The 12,696-nt window shown below is 40.8% G+C and overlaps 1 protein-coding gene across 2 annotated transcripts in view; it reads left to right on the top strand.

The window, feature by feature from the left end:
* TMEM181 (transmembrane protein 181) overlaps window positions 1-12,696 on the top strand; it is a 101,940-nt gene that overhangs the window by 23,043 nt on the left and 66,201 nt on the right. Inside the window, exon 1 of one of the 2 annotated variants that reach the window (XM_075203473.1) lies at window positions 11,905-12,013. The exons of the other annotated variant lie outside the window; for it this stretch is intronic. Coding sequence (XP_075059574.1) covers window positions 12,006-12,013 — 8 coding nt within the window. The 5' untranslated portion in view covers window positions 11,905-12,005. Of the gene's footprint in view, window positions 1-11,904; window positions 12,014-12,696 lie in introns of those variants that run through there. 2 annotated transcript variants of the gene reach the window in all.

The following is a 12,696-nucleotide window of genomic DNA, read 5'->3' as shown; positions in this document are numbered from 1 at the left end:
CACTATTCAATATTTTCCATCTATTATCTGCAGTTGAGAAAATTTATATTGTATCAGAGTGGATTCTATATAACCCTTTGGAACTGCAAGTATTTCGTTTTATTGGTGTGGCCACACCTCTATTTCCACTCCTATGGTACTGGGACTGAAGTTAGCGGGACATTTCTATCGCTGTCCTTAATGTACTGTGATGTAATATTGATGTATCTAAGAATGGTATTTTGACATCATATATTTAGCGATTACTATATATTGCACTGCAGTTATTCAACATCTACACTGGCCAGTGTATGTTCTCTGTATTACAGTTTTATTGTTTTATTTATTAATAAATGTTTTTTTATTATCTCACGGACTGTATCAGCAGTTTCTGTGTATGCCGGCTATCAGCGCTGTTTTTGTTTATTGTTTCTATTTAGTTATAAGATCTCACTGATCTTGTCAGCTGCAGACGCCAGCACACCTTTTTCTGCACCTTTTGATCATCATACCTCTTTGCGCCAGGTGTTGTGTTTATTCATTTCGTGATAGCAGAGATGTTCACTGACCTCCATGTTTTGGGTTTTGGATCTGGATTAACTTTGTGTTTTGGCAAAACCGCCCTTGCGTGTTTTGGTTTTGGTTTGGATCCCTATTTATTCTAAAATCCCTATTATTTTTTTTGCTACAATCAAATCATTTGGCTTTTTTTTTATCCCTACATTATTATTAACCTCAATAACATTCATTTCCAATCATTTCCAGTCAATTTTTGTCAAGTAACAAGAACACTGCTACCCCTCCTGTTTCTGTGTGAGCAATGGCACTGAGCAATGACACTGGAGACTGGAGAGTGACAAGAACACTGCTACCCCTGTTTCTGTGTGAGCAATGGTGCTGGATCCTGGGGATGGAGGTACTTATGAAATCCAAGACCCGCGAGTTTCGACAACCCAACAATGATGTTTTTCCTCGATTCAGATCTGAGGACATGCGAAAGTAACGAGCCGGCTCGCAAACCTACTCAGATTCCCTAAGTTCGGTTGGGCTCTACTTGATAGCTTTATTTTTACACTGAAATGTAAAGTTGATCTAGGGCATGCCATAGCCCAACTATAAATCTGTCCCCATATTTTAAATTTACATCATCTTCCAATGCAACATGGTTTTGCCAAAGTGAAAAACTACTAATTTTTTTGCTACGTATCATGTGCATTAGAAGTTGTTAACCCTGCTCTGTGATCTTACGTGGTCTTCTGCTTCGTGGCTGAGTTGTTCTTGTTCCTAAACGCTTCCACTTTCTAACAATATCGCTTACAGTTGACCGTGGAATATCCAGCAGGGATGACATTTCACAAATCGTCTTATTGCAAATATGGTATCCTATCACAGTACCATGCTTGAAGTCACTGAGCTCTGCAGAAGGACCCATTTTGTAACATAAATGTTTGCAAATGGACAGTGCATGGCTAGGTGCTGGATTTTATACACTTCTGGCAACAAGTCTGATTGAAATACCTCAATTTAATAATTAACAGATGTGGCAAATACTTTTGACCATATAGTGTATATCAACATTTTAACTGTGTAGACATTATGAATTATGACATTATTGTGTAAACATTTTGAATGTAGACATTTTATGCCAAACCCCTGGTGGCCTTAGCTGCAAATACCTGTGGTCCTTGTTACTCTGGCTAGCTGGTGGGTATGAGCAAACAACAGCTGAGGATCAACTTTTGAATACACGGGTGTTTAACTTTTTCACATTTGGGCAGACTCTAGTGCAGTGGTGTGATGCAGTGCAAATAAAATTGGGCACCAGGCCATCTCAATTCAAAATAGGAAGTACAAACTTTATTTCAAGTCCTCTTCCTTCAGCACAGCAAAGCATAACGGTTACAAAAATATTCACATTTTAAGTGCCAATCTCCTCCTGCACAATGCTCCAGCAGGTTTTACTGCATTCTTTTTACTCCATCTCACTCCTGCACATTGCTTATAGATGCACATTATGTTACATACCAGTCTCTGTCAGCAGAAGTTCCACTGACACACAGGCTGCATCACACAGGCTTCTCACTGGATCCAGCTCACCCGATCGCAGGCATGCAGATGACCACATCTCAGATCCAATACCAAGGTTATATACCGCACAGAGTATGGTCCAAAACCCCCATCATTTATAATATCAAAATTCAAAAGCTGAAGATACTATGATAAATATTAGGGGAGGGGGTGCACCCTCACAAATATAATTCACTGAGAAGAGAAAAAGGAGAAAAGGTGTTGAACCAGGACACTCCTAGATCAATCATTCAATGGAATAAAGCTGCATAATGCTTTATTGGTATACATTAAAAATATACAAGAATCTCTAATGGACAGGGTAGCGAGATATAAAAAAACAAACCATTTAAGTGGATTTATGAAAATATATTTAGCTAGTAGTACTGCAGATGAAAGGTAAGTTGTTAGTTGGAACGCATCTGGCACCATTGATAAACATAAGGGGGTAAATGTATTAACATGCGGGTTCTTCAACACCGCGAGTTCAGCGTCTTCGGCGATTAAATTTAAAGCGGCACTGCATTGTAAAGGGAAGTTTCCCTTTACAATGCAGCGCCACTTTAAATTCAATCGCCGAAGACTCTGAACTCGCAGGTCTTGAAAAACCCGCGTGTTAATACATTTACCCCCAGGTCTATTAATCAGATTGATATATATAATCGACCATTTCAAGACAAAACAAAAAGGTATTATAATAATATATGCATGTCAATATAGTGAATAACAATGAATAAGGAGTGAAAAACAGAATCATCGTGATAAATAAATATTATATCATCCCATTTTAAACAACATAAAGGAAAGGGGGGAAAGAGGTGAATATAGATTAAGTTACAGTGAATTAAATGAATGATAATAATATTCTATGAAAACTAATAGAAAAAGGGAAAAGGAAACAAAATCAATAAAGTGAATTAGAATGTCAATATTTGACAATGAGAAAAAAGTGCAAAAAGTGAAACCATACTAAAGTGACATAGGATAGATTATGAAATAAGTGATAAGTGACACGATAGAAAGTGGGATATAATCTAATATCCCATTTCTTATATAAAGTGAATTATTACAGATGTGCATCAAGTTAGCCTAATATTACATCTTCATATTGAGTATAAAGTAACTTTGAGAAATAAAGATTCCTTCATATATCCAACAGTTTTGAAATATCATTCCAAAAAGAAAGAAAAAATAATATAATAATAATTTTATATAATCAAAATGCAAAATAAAACAACTAAAATGGGCAATATTAACAGTTCTACCAATCTGGGTTTTAAATTGACTGAATGCCTTCATCATAAAAAAGCCATGAAGTTGTTATGGTCATTCAGACCATATGGTGTTAAACTCCCGATCAAAAATATATTTTTGGTTTCCCTTTTCGTGAGTTCTAATTGAAGGTCACACCCTCTAATGCCCATGTTTACCTGCTCCATTGCATAGGCTTGTAGAAATCTGGGGTCACCTTTGTGATATCTCAGGAAGTGTCTAGCTACTGTGGTAATTTGCTTAAAGTTGTTCTTATCTCTTTCAGCATTTCTTATGTTTCCAACATGCTCAAGTATACGTTTTTTAAACGGTCTACTTGTCATGCCCACGTATTTCATATCACATGGGCATGTAAGGCAGTTTATGACTCTAAGTGAGTCACAATTCACAAAATCCATTAATGTTCCAGATCTTAGAATATTTGTCAGTATATTCTTTGACTTGTATCATGTATTTGCATGCTTTACAACGACCGCACTTGTAAAATCCAGATGGTCTTTTATTAGTTGGTTTGTCAGGGGAAAGGAAGCTATGAACCAAATAATCTCGCAAATTCTTAGCTCTTCTCCATGTCATGGATATTCTTTCATCTAGTACATTTCTCAGGTCTTCATCCATCACTAGGACATTCCAATGCTTCTGAAATATTCTGGTGATATCCTTCCATTCAGCACAGAATGTTTCCACTAATCGCACATTAGAATCTATCGATTCGTGTTTCTGAATGGGATAAATAAGAGTCTCTCTCTAGCCCTATAGTTGATTGCTCTCTCTGCTTTGCGAATAACTTTGCAGCTGTATTGTCGATGATATAATCTGTCCTTCAGTTCTGTAGATCTCTTTTTGTTAGTCTCTTCTTCGGAACAGTTACATTTAATTGAAACTGACATCTGAGCTTCATGACAAAGAGATTAATTCATGGATCTCACAATCTCCAAAACATCAGATGGAAAACTTACAAAAGATGTATATCGTAAGAGGACTGCTACGAACAGTCTATTACATTTCTCCAGCTCTCACTTTCCACCGGTCCTTAAAGGAATCACAAAGGGAGAATTACTAAGAATTGAACGTAACTGTTCTGAAGAAGTGACCTATAGAGAGGTCAAAAGCAAACAAACGATGTTATCCAATCAGGACGTTTTAGGAAGAGGGTTTTAGCAACCGATAGGCTGAATTAAAAGTCCATCTTATATACAGACACAATACAGGTAACATTAGGATTCTTGATGATTGGTCTACTACCGCATGATCCAATGGTGGCCCATTACTAACAAACGTCTCCAAGCAGGGGTGAATAATGATGAGATAGGTGTGTCTTAGTACTATAAAAAAACAGCATTTTTTACCCTTCGGTTAGCCTTGACTAAGCTACTAGCGAAACGCGCATCAGCGTCACGTGACGATTGCTACTTCTACTGTGCAATTTATATTAGAAATTATCCTATTAGAACCAGAACAGATTTATGCTCAGTATATTAGCCAATATAGGCAATATATGTGTGAATGAGAATCCGGTATGAATGTATTCTTCTTATTGAGCTTAAATAGTTGCGCCTTCTCATATAGGGAAATTAACTGTCAGCTTAATGGCTGACTGAAACGACCATATCTTACAGGGAATGGAAGCTGTATAGAGACATATGTATGAGCAAATCCTCAATCATTTCATATATGAATAGAACTCTTCAGCGTGTTTATGTGGTATGATAACTCTCAGCAGCATAGCTGGTATTAAAGTAATTTTATCGTTTTCCAATAAGCATTGTCTAAGCCAGCGGTTCCCAGGGGTGCCGCGGCACTGTCACAGGGGTGCCGCGGGAAAGCCAGAAAAAAACAAAACATAAACTCACCAATCCGCACAGCGCTGGGACCCAGCATCCTCCTCTCTCATGCAGCTTGCCACTATAGTGACAAGCTGCGTGAGAGAGAGGGAGAATGCTGGGTCCCGGTGCCGCGTGGATTGGTGAGTTTATGTTTTGTTTTTTCTGGGGACAGTGTGACAGAGGGCAGAGGAGGGGGACAGAGGGCAGAGGAGAGGGAACAGAGTGACAGAGGGCAGAGGAGGGGGACAGAGGGTAGAGGAGTGGGACAGTGTGACAGAGGGCAGAGGAGGGGAACAGCATGACAGAGGGCAGAGTGAGAGGGAGCGTGACAGAGGGCAGAGGAGGGGGACAGCGTGACAGAGGGCAGAGGAGGGGGACAGCGTGACAGAGGGCAGAAGAGGGGGGCAGCATGAGATGGGGCAGCGTGAGAGAGGGCAGAGGGGGCAGCGTGAGAGGGAGCAGAGTGACTGGATGAAGAGGGGGCAGTGTGTCTGGATGCATACAACTAAATAAATATTTCTGTCCTGATCTAAATACTTATTACATTTTTTGACCCAACTACTTCTAAAACAGGACGGCTCAGTAATTATTTTGGAGGGGTGCCTTGAAAAAATTATGGAGACTCTAAGGGTGCCGCAAACTGCAAATGTTTGGGAACCACTGGTCTAAGCGATTTCTTGTGTTTCCAAAGCACAAACAATTTATTTAGCAAATGCAAAAGTTTTAGCAATTCAATACATAATTATAATACAGTACAGCCGATACCAAATATACATACATACCGCCCCGCCCGCCTGCGCTAACTGCGCTCTGCTGGTACCAGCGACAGTACTTCACTCCAGAAAACTGTGGTCAGAAAATGACTGGGCTAGTACCAGCAAAGCTGTATTATATACACTCAGTGTTACAGAGAAAATAATGCAGATGATGTGACTTGCTTCTATTGGTCCAGGCTCCAGGAAGGTCCAGTGTACTGCAGGTCATAGGCCAATTCAACCCAAAATATCCAAAGGTGGGGGTCAGCACTCCAGGGGATGCACTCCGATTTTCTCGCCAAGAATCCAGTTTCAACTAGTCTGTTTGCATTATACAGTCAGTATCACTTTAAACATTTATTCCCTAACATCGCTAACTAGAGTATGCAATGTGCGATTTCTAATGAACCGGACAACTGCTGACGATTAGGGGATTAAAATGAGATTAAACATGACATATTTCCTGTAACCTGAACTTTAAATATCACTAGAGTGCACATATAACCTTAATATATATATACCTATAACCTAAATACCATCTGCTCATAAATCACTGTGGAATGGAACCATTATAAATATTTAATATATATATATAAATGAATGTGAGAGTGCGAGTGTATGCGTGCCTATTTTATCGTGGGATCGCGCCGTGCCACGTGTTACGTGCTTACTGATCGCAATCGCACGGTAAAACAATATTAACCAATATACTTTCGTTCATCCAATTATACGACTTCAACACTGGTTATTCCTAAAAAGACAATAATAAAGGGACTACCTTACCACTATTAAAATAACCAGCTGTGGGCAATATGTATACAAATGGCAATATGGCAATATATATACAAATTGAAGAGATGGAACCAACCCTTTAGGATGCATCAGCAATTGTATACTAGGATATAGCTTTTGTAGAAATGTACCGTATTTTTCGCTCCATAAGACGCACTTTTTCCCCCCCAAAAAGTGGGGGAAAAAGTGTGTGCGTCTTCTGGAGCGAATACTGCTGGCAAGACGCTACCATGGGGCAGTGGCGGATCCAGGAGGGGGGGCAATTGGGGCAGGGACTTGCTGCCGACTGCTGCACAGTATGTGCAGGTCCGTTCGGCAGTGACAGTGTGCTGCCCGGCTGCTCTGATTGTGTTTTAAACACAATCAGAGCTGCGGGACAGCACACTGTCACTGCCGAGCGGACCTGCACATAGTGTGCAGCCGCCGGCAGCCTTAGATGTTAGAACGGGGAACGGATGAGATCGAATTGGAGGTATATAAAACTTTTGCTCAAAAGAGGAACCACCGTTATCAGGAGTGATTTTCTGTCCGGACAGATTAGTTTGGTGCGCACCACCTAAAGGAATAGCCACTGGTGCGGTAATGAGGGGAACAATATTCTTTTTATCTCCCAGAAGCGGGTAAGCCTTTTTTGCCTAAATATATTGTGGGCTATTACCGCTAGGACTGTTGAACAAGTGGTACTCCTCATATCCCTTATACGGAGGAAGGCTGTCTGTATTAATTGATTCACACTGAGTGTTACATTGCCGGATTCAAAGTATATAATGACTGTGGAGTTATCTAAATTTATCATTTTCTAAGGAGATTTACGGATGCTATATATATCCATACCAATACAGGATTTCACCATACTTGGTTATATGCAGGCCCGGCGCTCCCATTAGGCAACCTTAGGCAGTTGCCTAGGGCGCCAGGACCTGCAGGGTGCCGCTGACTAGATTTTAAAATCTAGTCAGCGGCTTGTGAGAGAATTGCAGCGGCGGCAGGGTTATTTTATTGCACCTCATGATCTATATTTGACTTGCTGCAAGTCAAAAATAGAGTATGACGTGCCAATAAAATAATTATTTTATCCACCATAGTTTTTAAATCTAAGATAGAGCATAAAGTGCAAAATAATCATTTTTCTCCCACATAGCTTGACAAATAAATATAGAGCATGAGGTGGCAAATAGTAATTTTTCAATGGTATAAAAATGACTATTTTCCACGTCATACTCTATATTTGATTTGCAAACTATGCGGTGGAAAAATGACTATTATTTGGCACTTCATGCTATATATTTGATTTAAACACTATGGTGGATAAAATAATTATTTTATTGGCACCTCATGCTCTATATTTGACTTGCAATCTATGGGGTACAATTTCTACACCATAGTTTGCAAGTGATGCAGAGGGGGTCCAGTGGTGTGATTCAGAGGGGGGTGCAGTGGTGTGATGCAGGTGTCCTGAAATCTAACACCTGGATACCTCCCCTCTAGAAATCCTGTGTCTGCAGTGGAGTCTGGACAGTGTTCTGCATCAAACATCACAGAATCTGGACCGCTGGAGAAGGTAAGGCTAATTTTTATTTTGTTTAAACACAAATGCACACAGTCGAGTAGGTAAGGGTCTGTGAGGAAGGTATTTGGTGTGTTCGCGAGGAAGGGGGGCGATATCTTGATATTTTGCCTAGGGCACCGAGAACCCTAGCACCGGCCCTGGTTATATGAAATGACAAAGCTTTCCTACATATCATGATATGAAGTTAAGATCTTAGAGTCTGCTAATTGCAGTTTTTTAAGGAGCATTCACTGGATGCTGTTTATATGTTTCAAAAATTTAGTCATAGTTTTGTTTTGCGGTTTCGGCAAAAGCCACGATTTAACTAGGTGCGTCTTATGGTCAGGTGCGTCTTATGGAGCGAAAAATACGGTACTTATAAACATTTACATCTCCTTTTTAGGTTACAATTATAATTGTGATCTGGCCACATTCCCTTTAATAAGACATATGTTGAAGATATATGATCATTGGAACAATAATAGTGGATAACTATACATGTTGAATTAATACTCTGAGATACAACACAATTTTTGTATTTTCAACAACTAACTCAGAACACACACTGGTTGTAATATTTTATTGAATGTTCCAGCACGAAATCACAATATATGTGATATGAACATTGACACTTAAAGTGAACATTACTAAGGATCAATAATTTGAAAATACGAAAGTAGGGAGTAGTGAGGTGCTAGCAGCTTTTTGCTGCCTTTTTAACAGCTTTATATTAATTTCTACAAGTCCTAATTCATTTTTTATTTTTTAATATTTCGCTAGCCTCTTCATTAGAGATTCTTGTATATTTTTAATGTATACCAAAAAAGCATTATGCAGTTTTATTCCATTAAATCATTGGTCTAGTGTCAGGCTTCGGCTGTTGCTACGGATGCTGAGGCCCCACTAACCGGTACTAGCGCCACTGAACTAGCAGGTGAGGAGTCTAACGGACCCCTGGTGTTCACCAGGGACCCCCGCAAGGAGGTTTGGACTTAGCTGCACAGGGCACGCAGGTGGCGGTCCTACTAGCCAGTTGCCGATGTAGTGGTAAAGAGAGGTCAGAAGCCAATGGGGAATGCACGGTACCAAAGGGAGATCCAAAAGAGAAGTCAGACAGGCCGAGGTCGCAGGAACAGAATAGGGTGGAATCCAGGAGAATGGTCAACAAGCAAGGTCACAACGGAGAAGCACCAAACAGAAGAGAAGTCAGGGAAGCGCGGTCAGAACCTAATAGTAAATAAAGCTGGAGACAGGAACCTGTTACCCTAATGGTGCCAGAGCAGAGTTTAAATAGAAGCAGGAAGCCAGGGATAGGAGGAGAACCAGGGGGCGGTCAGACACGCTGAACGTCAAATGGAAGCGTCCCGTTGCCTAGCAACAGGACGGGTCAGGGCCCCCGCGCCCAACAGTGTGTGGACGGCCGGGGACTCTGCGTGCATGTTGCTTAGCAGCAGGACGCCCCTGGCCAAGTCTATCAGGCGGCCGTCCCTGCGCAGCGGAGGTATAGCGGGAACCGCGCCGGACATTTAGGAGTCCCCTGGTTCAACACATTTTCTCCTTTTTCTCTTCTCACATCTCAGATCCTCCAGAATTTCCATCCCAATATCCAGGGATTGTCTCTTTTCCTGAGGTGCAACCATTCCCTCCTTTAGGGATTCCTGTGTCATAGTTTCCGCCTCCTTTAAAGCTGTACTACTAACCACATTGCACCATGTGACCTCCATCCCCCTCACCCTACGCGGTTTGAGGGTTTTCCATGGGATTCCGGTAGGAAGGGGCTCTCAAACTCTCTGCCTTTTTTCCCTGTGTCATCCCAGTAGGGATGACATTGCACACACTTGCTTTTTCTCTGACACCGACGGTGTACTCTCAGCCTGTTCACTCACCACTCTTATCCTATCTTACTAGGAAACATCCTGCAGATTGTGAATGCAGACCTTTCGGGTGGAGCCGTCATTAGAGTGACTTTTTAACTCTTTCCTTTCCAGATTGCTCAGCTTAGAGGGAACACTGGGACTATGACACTTTCTGTGTGCTGCTCTCAGTGCTGTCTGTTGTAAAATCTCTATCTGGGGCCTTCCCCTCCTATTTCTGGGAAGGAGTCTCTCCCCTCTTGTAGCCGCCTCTTATTATGGCATGGGGACTCCTTCCCCTTTCTAAATGCAGCCACGCTGCTTTGGCAGTGACCCTCACCCTGTTCATTTTAGGATACAATTCCCCACCCTTCTACTAGTCTCTCACTGTACCAAGTGGCAACCACCGCAAAACTGAATGTTGCAATTCCCCCATCTTAGTATGGCATGGAACTCCTTCACCTCTCTAAATTGAGCCACGCTGCTTTGGTGATGACCCCCCATCCTTCTCACTTTGGGGTACAGATCTCCACCCTTCTAACAATACCTTCTCTCCTCTGTCCCAGGTCTCACATTCCACACCTCGACCTGGGAAATTGGAATCTAGACTCCAGTCCCCACATGATACATCAAGCTCAGCACTTGGCGCTTTTGCGCCAGTGCTGCCCGACCCTCCTTCAATGGTGAAATGGCTATCCCAACCACCCCTCTCTTTTGTTGTGAGGCCTGTGCTGCGACATGTTTGCACTCCTGTTGACCCCCACCTGTAGTCCGCGGCAGGTGTGCTACACCCTAAAGCCGGAGGGTGTGTTACTTATGTTTAGAATCTGCAATGATGGGATATAAGGTCTATGTGGCATAATGAGAAACTTGTAGGGATTGAAAGCATATGATAGCATTTTATCTCCGCCATCTCATTTCATCAGAAGGCTAACTTCTCCAATATCAGTGTTATACGTTTGTAACAATTGCATTCAAAGTGGTATTTGGAAATCCTAATTCCACGCTTGGGTAGATACACATATTAATAGGAAAACATGCATAATTGGGTCCACATGGCATAGAGATCTGATCATCATTGGGCAGGAACCACTATTGGAGTGGTGGGAGGAAACTGTGTTGTCCCTTCCCAGAGACTACGAGACCAGTTCTGAACTAACAGCAGAGCAGCTATGCAGCATGAGTGAAATTTGTACTGTCTATACAGCAAACAGAATAAGAAATGATCCTAAGAACCTCACCCATAATCATATTTCTTGTGTTACAAACCATGGAGATTGCCAAACAAAATTCCAGGAAAAAACCAATCATTACGTTTAGAGGTCTACAATTTCATACCTGCAGAACAGGAGATAATACTTTGCTTCTGCTTTTCACGCTTGATTTTAAACTACAATCACTTGGGATAAGTCAAATATCTGGAGTTAAACTATTTTTTAACTTTGGTTAACAAATTGTTACCATGATTTGTTATTTATATTGGAAAATTAGTGTGAAAAGCAAAAGGAATTATATTGGAATTCCAGTTAATAATAATAAATATATATAGCGTAGTATATTGATAATCCTCGTCGCAGCTTTGCAACGTGTTAAAATAGTAACGTAAAAGTCTACTATAATGCCTAGTAAAAATGCAGTCCGGTTTTAGATTATACAGTACTATATTTTTTATGCCAGGATTAAACATGGCAGCCAAGCAGCCGCCTACGTACTCATGCGTGAAACACGTGTCCCCCTTTCGTTCTGTAGCTCTTGGCAGTAAAAGGCTTACACACTTGACGTTATCATTGGGAGTTGAGTGTATGTGACGTATACGGAAAAGGGCGTTACCCAAATATTGTTAGTGGCTCTGCTCATCAGCGACTTGGCAGCGGGCGAAACCAGTGTCTCATTGGGATCATAGGGGTGCACCATGGATCCGTAAGTTTAGATAGTTTATAATTAAAATGTAGATTCGTTCTGAGTAGGTTTCTTTCAACAAACCTGTTCAATGGCTGAGATGGTAAATCTATCTCCTACTGCTGCATAGTCAAACACAACTCCATTGAATTTCTGTGTCTGTATATCCTATTTCTTTTATCTGCCACGTATATCATATCATATATCCTATCCTGCCATGCTTGCACTCTTTCACCTTCTTCCCATTTAGGAAAAACATTGTTTTTATAGGACAAGAAGAGCCCAGGGAATGCTTTTGTTATTGATTTGTGACTTGCTGGTAATAAGCAGTTATCAACAAAAGCTCTCCCTTTGCTTTTTCTCTGTAATCGTTAGGAATCTATACCGCATAGTGTGCCTGGTGATACTTAAGTGTACAATAATAAAACTAAATCCAATGTCAAAAACAATTATTTTAATTATAAAAATGCTCAGAATAAAACCTTGCAACCCAACCAGAAATGGGCTGGAATGTCTAAGTAGTTAAATATGTTGCTTCACTTGGTCAAATGTATGGGATCAGCCTTCAGGTTATGTTGATTCTTTTAGTGTCTTTTGTTTAATTATGTTATGTTTTTGATTTGGATCAGAGCAGCACACAGTGCTTTATTCTTAATGTAAGCAAGTATTGTTAATATTTGGGTAACCTCCTTGAAATAATACTT

This window comes from Mixophyes fleayi, chromosome 3, assembly GCF_038048845.1.
Source record: "Mixophyes fleayi isolate aMixFle1 chromosome 3, aMixFle1.hap1, whole genome shotgun sequence".
NCBI classification, from domain to species: domain Eukaryota; kingdom Metazoa; phylum Chordata; class Amphibia; order Anura; family Limnodynastidae; genus Mixophyes; species Mixophyes fleayi.
The sequence above is the reverse complement of the archived record's forward strand: the minus strand, read 5'-3'. Positions and strand labels throughout refer to the sequence as shown.